Source organism: Abramis brama (genome assembly GCF_963993115.1).
Source record: "Abramis brama genome assembly, chromosome: 1".
Classification (NCBI taxonomy): Eukaryota; Metazoa; Chordata; class Actinopteri; order Cypriniformes; family Leuciscidae; genus Abramis; species Abramis brama.
The window spans coordinates 46,758,326-46,771,550 of NC_139963.1; the positions used below are offsets into that span (position 1 = coordinate 46,758,326).

Consider the following 13,225-nt stretch of genomic DNA (forward strand, 5'->3'; position numbering starts at 1 on the left):
TCTGTTATAAAGAGAGTATATTTGCATATATGCATTTGGATAATGATTCATAATAAATATTTGTATTTTAATTCCCCAGTGAATGGCGAGTGTACAGTTGGTGATCTGAGAATCGTCTTTCATTTCAGTCTCATTTGCATCTAGTGAGTATAAAACTGGTTTTAGTACAATACAATATTGTCAGAGATACTATTATAGTGTTTGTTAATATGTTAAGCTAGATTTTGTTTTTATATTTTCTGTTTCATTTTAATTGTAGATAAAAGTTTTAGTAATTTTGATGTGTTTGTCATTTGTTATTATTTGTGTTAAAACAGAATAAGTGATTCAGTTTTAACACAAAATGTACAATTTGCTTTTGTTATATGCTAAATAGTATGCATGAGTATTCATGTTCATAATTCAAAAATAAAGACACAGAAGAAGAAAAAAAACTATATTCAATTGCCAAAGCATTGAAAGAAAAATAAATAATACAATTGCAGTGCTACGGTTGTAAAGACCCATTTAGGTGATGTGCTGAACCTGAGCTATTTTTGTCATTGTTTAATGTCTTTTTAATGTCTTTATATACATATATATATATATATATTTTTTTTTTTTAAGTTTTAGTTTATTCTGTTTTAGTTATTTTAGTACTTCAATATTGCGTTTCTCGTAAATTAGAAATGCTGGCTTGACAACTAGATGAAATAAAAGTTTTTTTTTAATATTTTTTTTTAATTTCAGGTAGTGTTTTTTGTTGTTGTTTTTTTTTTTGCTGAAAATGCATAAACATGTTTTTAACGATTTCTAAACAGTACACATGCATACATTTATAGATATGCATCCAGTTTGATAGCTGCTTCTGAAAACTCCATTCAAAACAAATATTCTGAATAAATCTAAACACACAGTATAAATTATAATGTGCTTTTAATAATGTGCTAAACATCTTTTGTGTTTCACAGAGAGAGAAAGTCATAGAGATTTCAGAAAAGTCAGAGTCATCATGCCATCTTTCTGTAAAGAATATAATCCACAGAATAAGAGAGGAATGCAGTGAAGAAAACCGCACGTCTGGATCTGGACAGGTTTGTGTTGTGCTTCATGTCCTGTGCTGGCTGATCAGAGAGCAGTGTTACAGTGTTCAGGCCAGTGTTTCCTCAGCTCTGTGTTCATGTAGTAATAGATCCACGTGATGAAGGGAAACACAGTGATTCCCACAGCAGTGCAGATCCTCACCGAGCCGACAGAACTCCTGCAGGACACACATGAAGATTCACTACAGAAACCAGATCACAGATCAGTCTGATAAAGGTAAAGTACACTGTGTTAAACACAATCTTTGAACATTAAAATATAAAACTTTATCAGATGGTTTATAGTACCTTCCTGAATGTCTGCACAGCAGAAGCCAGAAAACCACCAGCAGGAGTCCACAACATTCCCTAAGAGACGAGATTACACTCGGGATGAAGGTTTATTTCCGGGTGAATTATTAATTTATTTAAACACTATCATGTTGTTCCAAACCTGTAAAACTTTTATGATATTTTAAAGAAGCTTCATGACTTTCAAGCTCCAAATTGATGATAGTTAGATAGATAGTGTAGATAGATAGACAGAAAACACCATAAAGTTATATTCATAAATCCATGTTCAGTCATACTTTTATGTTCTGCAGCAGAAGAAAGAAACTCGTACAAGTTTTGAATGACATGAGGGGTGAGCAAAAGATGAAAGTGTGAACATGAAATTAACTTTTACTTCAAGACCAACAAAAATGAAGTGAAAAATGAAATCCTTTTTTATGTTGTTACCTTCCTTCTTCTTGCTGGAAAATATCTGTAATTCCCTCCTTACAAAGTTTCCAGCCCAGAATGAGTCCAAACGTAGAGGCTATCAGCACATGCATATCAGCGATTCTCCTCCATAATAATGACTCTGGAAAAGCACATAGCGGAAGGAGAATCTTCAACACTTTCAGCCCCTTTGATGATGTTTTCATTTACCGAAAATCTCACATTCAACCTGTTATTGTATATATTCACATGAATATTTTCCGGAAGTTCGCGCACGTGACACCATAGTATTACACTAGGTAAATTGTCAGTTAATAACCACTTAAATCTTGACCGAGGAAAATCAAAAGTGTTTCTGGTGACTTGAGGGTGAGTATAAAATATTTTTTCCTAATTATTATTATTTTGGACCAATGAAATGTATTTTCTGCTTCACTGCACTAGAGGGCAGCATCGCGTCTTACTGTGATCAATGGAAAACACTGTTTACCTGTTATTTGTTGATGACAGCAAATCGAAAAGCATAATCCAGCTGGAATAGCATAACCAACCTGCAAAATCATTATGAAAAAAACCCACATTAAAACACTTGTTTGTTTTATAGAAGTTTAACATGTTTCTCGGTTAAAGTGAATTCTTACCATCCACAAAACGGAATCTGGATCATTTATCTGACACAAACAAGAAGTTAATCTGATAATTAAATGGCCATCTTTATTACATTAATCAAGATTCATATTTAAAGATCATCTGCAGTTAAAACTCTTGTTTACCTGCACGTAAGTTGCCAACGAGAAAAACATTGACATGAATAAATTGCAAACTCTCCAGACGAGCTGAGAAGACGAGACACTGATCTTGTTCGTCATTGTTTATTCATTCCAATGAATTTATCTCCACATTTCTCTGAAACTAAACACATTTGAACTTTATATCATTTCCAGGATATGACGCGCAGCGGTGCTCGTAGAGCATTGTGGGAAATGTAGTTTACATCACACGCGACTCGTTAAATTTCAGGAAAGAGATTTCAGTTTCAGTCATTCAATAAGGCCATTTTATTTATTTTTTAAATATGGTTTCGCATTGAACTAGTAGTCTAATTCTAATCATACAGATTGCTTTTAAAAATAGATTCAACTCAAGATTTCACCAGCCTATTTCTAACATTTCTATTTGTGTAAAAACATAGGCCTTTTTACTCAGGCCTAAATTCATAATACTTTTAAAATGTAGCTGTTAATATTCTTGGGGTTTATAATACGACGACTGTACATTTTCTACACAGAGCTGTGCAATAGGCTATTATTAAATGTAATATTTGAAAAATGAAATCTTCTGTCTTGTAATGTAATTGATCACCAGCAGATGGAGACTCCAGCTCTCTTTGTCTTTTACAGCAAGAACAAAAGCCACTTAACGAAAGTTTTAAAGGACATTCATTCATTTTATTAGTGTGTATTTTTAGACATTGGTTGTATGTTATAGCAATAAGATGTAAAAAGATGTAAACATTGCATTTTTTACATTTGGAGTTTTGTACTAACAAAATCTGCATTGCCTTCTTGTAGGCTATAGGCTAGATACTTTTTACAGTAAGCAAAAACACTGTATCACATGACATTATATGGCGAGACTCTATTACAGACAGTTAAGCGGCACTTGATTTTTCAGATTTAGATTTTTATTTCATCATATTTGCTGGATGTTTTAGAGATTTACCTGTGTAAGGTCTGATTTCAGACACCAGACCCGGTGTCACATTTCACTGTTTGCTTCAATAGAGAGTTAAGTGGGGATTTGTGTTGTAAAGACACTCAAAAAAACACACACAATGGACTCCTGCGTCTGCTTACACACACCCACACCTACACACACACACACTCTCTCTCTCTCTCTCTCTCTCTCTCTCTCTCTCTCTCTCTCTCTCTCTCTCTCTCTCTCACACACACACACACACACACACACACACACACACACACACACACACACACTTTTAGATTATCCAAAACATGATTCAGTAGTTTTATTTAAAGAGCATTTCAAAAGCTGTAGAAGGGAAATCACAATATTTCAACACAATGGTCTGTGCGCCGAAGACTAATGCTTGTGATGATTTGAGGTGTGTCATGTTGTGCATTTGCATGAATTACATGTCAATCACAGAACACCTGCGGGTTCTATTCATGAATTATGCATGTCCATTTAGTCTATTATTAACAGACCCAACCGTTCTGCATTTCTATCTGTTCAGTGTTATACAGGAGGACAACATTAAAACCTCTCTTGAGAAACATATTAAACACTCTTACAAATAAAGGTTCCAGAAGGATTTTTTTTTTTTTTTTTTTTTTGCAGTGATGCCATAGAAAAAACATTTCTGGTTCCCCAAAGAACCTTTCAGTGATCAATTCTTATAAATTAACCCTTTTTTTTCTTAGTATGAAGAACATTTTAAAATTCAAAGAATCTTTTGTGGAATGGAAAGGTTCCGTAGATGTTAAAGGTTCTTAATGGAACAATCGATGCCAATGAAGGGCCTTTGTTTTTAAGAGTGAACCAGGTCATATTTCCTAGATCATAACTCATCTTATCGGTAAAAGCAAACAGGAAGATAAATAGTTTGGACTTTCCATGAAAAGAGTGCAAACGTTTAAAACATGGCAGAATGCGTATGCAAATTTACCCTGAATTAATCAGTAGTGGGGACCAAATGTTGTTTTGCAGTTGCAAAATATATTCAATAATCGCTACTTAAATTACAGCATTATAAAAAAAACATAACATATTAGATCAAAGTAGCGCCGAATCATCTTTGCGTTGCTGTCTGCGATCGCGTCAAGGATCAGACAAATTTCCATGTGCATCTAGAAAAGCGGTTGTTTTGGAATGTGCTGCGGCAAGTTTTTCCGTTTTTCTTCCATCTAGTGGTTTAGAGGAAAATAAAATCAAAGGTGCCTTTTACCCCGGTGCGCCTGTAACCCCGTTGTCCTCTACAAGTCCTGAGTACACACCAATCATCCTTTCTGCTGTCCTAACAGTCCATTGCTTTTCAGTTGACGAAGGAAGTACAACCTTTGCTGGGCCTTTTTGACAATGGAGTCAATAGGCTTTCGCACTGGGTAGTTCTGGGAACTAATGGTTCCAAGAGGAACATTTTCCTGGTTGCGTTCACACCGCCAGTAGGAACTCTGAAGTGACGTAAGCCCCGCTTGTTGTTGTGACTTTTATTTTGACGGTGCGGCGGACCTTTATTTTGACATCGCTGAAAACGCCAGTGCTCGCATTCTCAGTGTTCATTAGTTTACGATCTGTCTAACAACTCTGTCTAATACGTTATTACTGTTATACATAGAAAGTAGACAGTAATGAAAAGTTATAGCGTATGTCGTGTGGCTGATGTCCAATGTCGCTAGCTGAGCAGAAATGTTTCTCTTGGTCTCCTCAAAGTTGCGTTAGATTTTCTACTCAGTGTAAAGGTTAAGAGGTCAATCTATCACGGTTTTCCAAGTTCGTACAGTTAGTTTGTTGAGTAAATATTTAGGTTATAATCTGTGTGTTTACACAGCCTTTTTAAAAACGGCGGTTGCTGGTGTTTTGCATGCGATCGGCCAATCAGCGTACACTAACGGCACTGGTAGTTCCTATAGTGCTGGTTTAGACCGACTCTGAAGTAGGAGTAAAGTAGTTCCTCCAAAAGGAGTTCCTAGAACTAAAATCGTAGAACTAAAAAGCCCCAAATGTGATTGTCCCACTTCAGATCCTGGGGGATGGTGGTGCCCAGAAACCTGAAGCATGATGCTGAGCTGGAATAATGCTGGGCTGTTTCTCTGAAAGTCCACGATCATCTCCACTGTTTTGGAGTGTGTTCAGCTCCAGGTTGTTGCAACTCTTTATACTCCTGTCTGTAAGAAGACTCATCGCTGTCCTGGACGAGGCCGATGACTGTGGTGTCGTCTGCAAACTTCAGGAGCTCGACAGAGGGGTCTTTGGAGGAGCAGTCATTTGTGTAGAGAGAGACGAGCAATGTCCTTGTTGTGTCTCTCAATAGACCTCATGACCACAGATGTTTGGCTTTCCTTATCTTCTGTTTCCAGAAGACCTGGCACACATCCTCCTCACAGATCTGAAGTTCAGGCTGAGAAGCAGTAGGAAGGAGGTATTGATGGTTGTGTGGAGAGGCAGTCAAAGCGGGTCTGGGGTGTGAGATCTGGCTGTTAACCTGCATTAAACACATTCAGGTCATCGGCCAGGTGTTGATTCTCCACACTGCTGGGATAGGGATGAAAACCAGGAGGTCCAGATGGTTTTCATCTCCATCTGTGTGTTTATGGACTTTAGAGATGTTTCTGTGTTTGAGATCATAAACACACACCGAATGAAACTTGATTTGCATCTTGTGTGAGTCGGCGTATTCGTCTGTACAATCTGAGCTTTCCAGCTATTGTGAGACACCTGGGATTGAATGCAGAGGAATGTATATCGAGCAGATGTTCGGAGCGGGACGGTGAGGTCCGGGTTTCCTTCTCAAGTGCAGCTGTGTTTTCTGAATCTCTCCCGGGAGAGTTTGAGTCGGTCAGGACTTCAATGATAAATAATCATCAGAACATGAACTCTGAGGAATAATCCAGCTGTCATCTGAAAACTCATGATCTGTAAATAGTGTTTAAAATGGGCAAATATAAAGGAGAAACACCCTCATTGTGAACATGGTGTTGCACAATTCACTTCTCAGTTGTTTAGTTTATATCAGCTTAGTCTCAGACGTTTCTCCTAAAATTCCTTAAGAAAAATGTAAACATGAAAAAGTGTAAATCGACATCTTGTAAGAGTCTAGAGCTCTGAAATGAATATGGAGCTGCTCAGGTCATTTGATGAGAAATGTTTGAGATCAGATTGAGACTTTTGATTGCAGACTTTATCCTGAGCAAATCTGAGCTCAGTTTGAGATCTCTTCTGAAACTCTAGAGGAGAAACATGTGAGCATGGAAGCCCATTTTTGGCATTTATCGAAATTATGAGATCAAAAATCATAATTATGACATAAACATAACAATGACATAAGAAGTCTAGATTAATACAAAAGACAACATTCAAATTAAAATTAATTTAAAAAAAAATTATCCCATAATTATGGCTTATCATTTTGACTCATAATTTCAACTTTTTTATCTAATTATTACTAATCTCATAATTATGATTTTGTCTTATAATTAAGGCTTAGTATCTCAAAAAATACTGTTATCTTATAATTATGACTTTGTCTTATAATTATGGTTTAGTATCTCAAAATTAAATGTCTCATAATTATGTCATAATTTCAACTTTTTATCACTTAACTATGACTTTGTCTTGTAATTATGGCTATCTCAAAATTGCAATTTTATTCTGATAATTATAACTTATCTAATAATTTTGACTGTCATAATTTTGACTTTTTATCTCATGACTGTCTTATAATTATAGCTTAGTATCTCAAAATTTAAATGTTTTCTCTTATAATTATGTTTAGTATAAATAATATATTTATGAATATCAAAAATGAGATCAAAAGACATTATGACATAAAAAGTCTAAATGAATACAAAAGACAAAATGTAGATGTCATAATTTTAAACTTTTTGTCTCGATCATAATGGGTTAGTATCTCATAAATATGATTTACCAAAGCAATCAGTTTTTTTCTTATGTATCAGAAATGGGCTTCCAGATGACTATAAGCGGCTCAGCAATAACCAAAACTCTCAGTTTGATCTCCATTTAGTGTCATTACTAAAAGAAACTATTAAGATATTAAAGAGATCTCATTGTTGAACCTGTTTAAACAGACTATGAGAAATGATTCAGCTGTACATAGTCAAAAACGTGATATAAAATATGCATTTCCTAAATATATTGTGTTAATTTCAGTAATTTTGTGCTTGCTTTCATTAAACTCTCTAGATTCAGCATCGGCCATTGATTGATTGACCATTGCTTGAAACTACAGTGTGCGGAGCTGAAGAACTGGCCGCATGTGTGTGTGTGTGTTCACTGAAGCGAGGTAAATACACACTCACATCCACAGAAAGAGCCCACATGTGAAGGCATCAATGTTTCATGCACTAAACTGCCTCCTCCAGTGTCGAGCTTCATTAAAAGCTCTTTCAATAACGAACTCTTTCCTTGTCTTGTGTCTCGTCTCAGTGAATAACGTCGATCAGGAAGGTCCTGATGAAGATGATGATGATGAAGGTCTGTGCTGGTCCAGTCCTGTATGCAGCTGATGGACGCTTGTTGTGTATGAATGATTTACAGGACGTTCGCAGCACTTACAGCTATAAAATGGAGCAGGGCATCCCGTCCTGAAGCTCTTGAAAGCACTTTTGATTTTTTTTTTCTTGTAGTGTCCAGCTCAGAAATTCTCACTGTGATGGGAATGGAGTAGCCACACAAAACCCATTTCATTTCTGTGAATTCTCTGTCTTTTCTGGGCACTGCATGCTTGTCATCTTGTATTCGATCTGACAATGCTCTTAAATATTTCAGGGTGACCATTTACTTTGTGAAAATGCGCCTGAGAAGATCCTCACAGGCCGAACTGAGTTCCTTCCCAAACTCGCAGTCCCAGTCGGTTGAGCGGTTTTTCTCATAGTTATTTTTTTGAAGCCGTCGCATCGTTCTCATGTGGCATTTCCATTGTCCCGTTCACTTCTGGCTGTCTGGAGATATGGAAAGAAAACAATAAGCCTGTAATGAGCTCTGTTTCCAGCTCCCTACCTAGATGGCATTACCATACATAGTGCATCAGGACAGTCTGCTCTAAAAATAATATGTTACTGTATAAGATTTCATCTTCTAAAGCACATGCGTTTTTCATAGTGTAAGCAAATCAGAATGCATTGCATTGAGCTTGGTGACAAAAAAAAAACAATAACAAAAAAACAAAACAAAAACATCCAAAATGGTGGACGATTGTGTTTGGTTCATTTTAATGCTCTTTTGAGTAGCACATTGTTAGTTTTAGAACATTTAACTCTGTTGGAATCATATATTTTTTGCTTCACATGAGAGGAGCATGATTTATTTTGACATGCTGCCAATGTAGTGTGTTTCAAATCAGTCACTTATTAGGGTCTAGAGTTATTTCCATATATTTTAATATATAAATCTATCATTTTTAGAAGTATTTTACAATTCAAATATTAATATTAATACACTTAATATATTATACTATATTTTATATGTAATCTTTAATATACTTTATATCTATATAAAATATTAATTTAATTCATATATTATAATATATGCATGTATTTGTATAATTAATATCAAATATGTATTAATACATTCACTTTTTTCTTTTTAAATGTATGTGTACCTCCTGCACTCAATGCATTGTTGATTTTAGGATCTCCTTTTATGGCCCCCATTTTGAAAGATTTGAACATTTGGATCATATTTGTCTCTTATTTTACAATATTAAGTGATGTTATTAAGAAAAGATCATTGCATGAAATTAACTGTTTGACTAAAGACAAATGTGCAATTTTGCCTTTAACTGAATCCCCCGGACTACATTATTAGGTTACATCAATCGCAGTATAGGTCTTAAGGGTCAGATTAGGTAGACATGGCTCCTTTTACATAACAACAGCACATTTTAACACCATCACCTGTGCCGTATTTTGTTCTGATCGTACAGAGAATGCTGTGGACTCACGGTTTGACGCGGTTGGTGAAAATCTGTCGCAGCATGAGAGCGATGGTGGTCAGGACCATGATGGTGGTGCACATGACGTCTGTACTACAGTGAAACTCAGCGAACACAAATAAACAACCCTCAGGATTCTCACCGGGCAGAGGAAGTGAACAGGGGTCACACACACACACACACTTTCACCATGCCCTGCACGTGAGTGAGATTATGTGTCTGGATTAGCGCTAATCTTAGCCAGTATGAGTCGTGTTGGGGGGGGGCACCTGCTGCTGTTGATCAAGCGCTGACACAGCAGATTACATGATCACAATCAGACCAAAGTACTCTACACATGCAACAAAACCACAGCAACATGCAGAAATTTAGTCTTTACATTTCACTGTGTTGATAGTGTTCCAGAGAGTTGCTAGGGTGTTTTGGGTTGCTAGGGTGGTTTGGGTGGCTGCCAGAATATTGCTAGGAGGTTCTTGGTGAAATCTGGGTTGTTAGGTGTGTCAATAGGAGGTTGCTAGGTTATTTTGAAAGGATGCCAGAGTGTTGCCAGGAGGTTGTTAGGGTGTTCCGGGTTGCTAGGAGGTTGTTATGGTGGTTTGGGTTGCTAGGAGGTTGCTAGGGTGTTTGGGGGTAGTTGCCACAATGTTGCTAGGAGATTTCTATTAGGTTTTGGATTGCTAGGGGGTTGCTAGGGTTTGTTGGTGGCTGCCAGAATGTTGCTAGGAGGTTCTTGGTGTGGCTTGGGTTGTTAGATGTGTTACTAGGAAGTTGCTAGGGTATTTTAGATGGATGCCACAGTGTTGCTAGGAGGTTGTTAGGGTGTTCTGGGTTGCTAAGAGTTTGTTAGGGTTGTTTGGGTTGCTAGGAGGTTGCTTGGGTGGTTGTCACAATGTTGCTAAGAGGTTCTTATGATGTTTTAGATTGCTAGGGGTTTGCAAGGGTGTATAGGTGGCTGTCAAAGTGTTTCTAGGAGGTTGTTTGGAGGTTTTTGGTCAAGTCAAGTCACCTTTATTGATAGTGCTTTTTACAATACAGATTGTTTCAAAGCAACTTTGGGTTGTTAGGATGTTTGGGGTGGTTGGTTGCCACAGTGTTGCTAGGAGGTTCCTGGAATGTTTTGGATTGTTAGGGGGTTGCTAAGGGTTTGTGGGTGGCTGCCAGAGTGTTTCTAGGAAGTTGCTAGGAGATTCTTAGTTTGGTTTGGATTGCTAGGGTGTTCGAGGTGGTTCCCAGAGTGTTGCTAGGGAGGTTCCTATGAAGTTTTGAGTGGCTGCCAAGTTGTTGACATGGAATTAATAGGGATTTTTTTAGATATGCGTATAATAATCAGAGTGTTTCTAGGAAGTTTCTAGGATGTTCCTATGATATTTTGGGTTGCTAGGGTGTTTTGGGCGGCTGCCAGAGTGTTTATATGTGGTAATGGATTTGTTTTTGCTATGCAGATAATACATTAGATTACTTTATGCTGTCACCACAAATTATGACCCAGATGCAGCTTTTGTCCTTCTGCCTTATTTCCTTCCTGAGTTATTGCATGTCAAATAAGAAAGATATGTAGTGTATATATATATATATATATATATATATATATATATATATATATATAAATTGTTATTATTATTTTATTTTATTTTTTTGTCTTTTATCTGCAGTTTCTCAGCAGGAGAATGTCCAAATGTAACGTAATTTATAAGTGTTCTGTCAAACAATACCTACCTGTTGACTCTTCTTACTGTAGTTTTGGAGTTATGAGGCTTTAATTATGTGTGTGTCACTCAGAAAAAACAACAACTCTAAAACTGCCTTCAGGGCTTAAAGGGTTAAGCAACCGCATAGAAATCAATCACAATTTCTGAAGAAAACCTTGAGATCATGTTTAGTGTTACGTGACTGATTTCATGGGATCAGGGATAAAGTGAACTGCGCATTCATCAAACATGGGGCACGTTCAAGTTCAAAACGGTGCGCAACGTTTTGCTACGGTTTCCGGGTTGAACGTCATGTTTCCTGGAAACGGCGTGCACCGGTGTGCAACGGGGTTTGAGATACGTTTTCTCTTGTTTGGTGGGTGTGTCAGAACTGCAGTCTAATCAGCAGCAACATGTATATAAAGCATGCGGTATTAAAGTGAACTCGCACAATGGGTTCAAGGAAAGTAATTTACAAATGTGTTCGATGCAGCTCGGTATACACAACAACTGAGGATATTAGAAGACATGTTTGTCGAAAGTTTTATTGTAAAAATATAGGATATCAACATAATGATGTAGTTGTTTATATTTTTAGCTTCATTGCAAGTGTATGACATTTGGTATAGAAATAAACAATGGTAAGTGCTTTTCCTAAAAATGAGAAAGAAAATACAGGGTATTAAAACAGTATGAACTACAAATAAAGTGAGTATGTGAGGCTAAATAGATGTGTTTTAGTCTGAATTAGGTAAAATGTGTGCTTCCATTTCAGTTTCAGCAAGTGCAGTAACTGGGCGGCAAGTGCAGTAACTGTAACATTGGGCATATTTTGTAGTATTAAACACATATTTATACCGACTTCATCAGGCTCCGAAAATTCTTCACAAAGAACACAAAGAATGGCCTTCTCAGCTGCCATAGTTGTAACTCTTGCGTCATCAGAACAGTGTGTTCAACGCATCACCGTTTCTGTTTAAAAAACGTTGTGCAACGTTTTGTCGGGGCTGAACGCAGCCATGGTGTCAAGTCACAGTGACTCATGAAGCAGCGCAGATCGATCACATGATCAGATGTTTGAGGGGAAATGTGTCTGTCATTCATTTATCATTTGAATGACAATAACCTTCAAACCAGAGACGTTTCTCCAGACTCACCTGAGCTTCAGGCCACATTTACACATAGCTGGGTATTTAGAGAAACAAATATTCCCCCCCTACGTTTTCAATAATAACATCGTGCACACAACATCGTTTTCAAAAAAGTTGTCATTTACATCAACCCGCCGTCGAGGGCCATCATAATTATGCCAAACCTATGGGCGGAAGTGTAGGGAGAAGGATAAAGCCATGCAAGCCAATCCTCAGAATCGACAACAACGAATAACACGAGCGAATAAAAATAAAAATAATTTTTAATAAATTAAAAATAATCGTTTTCTGTGATAAAAACGGGGTTTTCGTGTAAATGAGAGGCCAAACCGCAGGGAAATATCTGTCTTCCCTTCGTGTAAATGGGGCCTCAGAAGAGATCTCAACAGTGTCTCAAACAGACCTCAGATTCGCCAACATATGAGGGAATGTTTCCAAGACAACAATGCGCTTAAAACGGATACGTTTTTCCTTTCAGTTTTCCGCGTACAGACAACACCATTGTCAAAACGATCCCCATTCACACGGATCCGCGAAAACGACTAAAAACGCTGTATTCTGCTGCCAGGCCAGTAGATGGTGATGAAACACTATAGACTGAACACGTAAAACGCATGTGCGTGACGTCATCGTCTTCAGAGATTCGCGTTTTTGTTGTTTACACAGAGACCGTTTTCAAAAACTTGCACTTTGAAACCCGTTTTCAAAAATTTGCGTTTTCTCACACCCAAAACGCTGTTGTCGTGTAAACGAGCGGCCAAAACGCATAAAAAGTTTTATGTTTTTAGTTGAAAACGGCGTGGTGTAAACCAGCCATCTCAATATAGACACAAACATTTATTTTCATTCACCTCACAGCTCTGACTCTTACTGGATGATGATAATGATGATGGTGGTGATTATGATGAT

At 37.1% G+C, this 13,225-nt stretch overlaps 1 protein-coding gene and 1 long non-coding RNA gene across 2 annotated transcripts; both read right to left on the reverse strand.

The window, feature by feature from the left end:
- Positions 1–759: 759 nt before the first annotated feature.
- tmem220 (transmembrane protein 220) lies at positions 760–2,759 on the reverse strand. The gene is made up of 6 exons (XM_084138485.1): positions 2,558–2,759; positions 2,426–2,455; positions 2,275–2,335; positions 1,803–1,926; positions 1,371–1,430; positions 760–1,240 (listed from the first exon to the last, which is right to left on the reverse strand). The coding sequence occupies exons 1-6, from the start codon at positions 2,651–2,653 to the stop codon at positions 1,108–1,110; spliced, it is 504 nt and encodes a 167-aa protein (XP_083994611.1). The 5' UTR covers positions 2,654–2,759; the 3' UTR covers positions 760–1,107.
- Positions 2,760–3,210: 451 nt separating this feature from the next.
- Positions 3,211–9,658, reverse strand: LOC311066135. Its single transcript, XR_014603030.1, has 2 exons — positions 9,487–9,658; positions 3,211–8,485 (listed from the first exon to the last, which is right to left on the reverse strand). It is a non-coding gene; the product is annotated as an uncharacterized lncRNA (long non-coding RNA).
- Positions 9,659–13,225: the final 3,567 nt, after the last annotated feature.

Bases quoted from the DNA above. Each gene is read 5' to 3' on its own strand.
- tmem220 (XM_084138485.1), bottom strand. From the start codon at position 2,653: ATGACGAACAAGATCAGTGTCTCGTCTTCTCAGCTCGTCTGGAGAGTT. The intron at 2,336-2,425 runs GTAAGAATTCAC...ATGATTTTGCAG, and splicing joins CAGATTCCGTTTTGTGGATG to GTTGGTTATGCTATTCCAGC. The intron at 1,241-1,370 runs GTACTATAAACC...TGTGTCCTGCAG, and splicing joins CTGTGCAGACATTCAGGAAG to GAGTTCTGTCGGCTCGGTGA.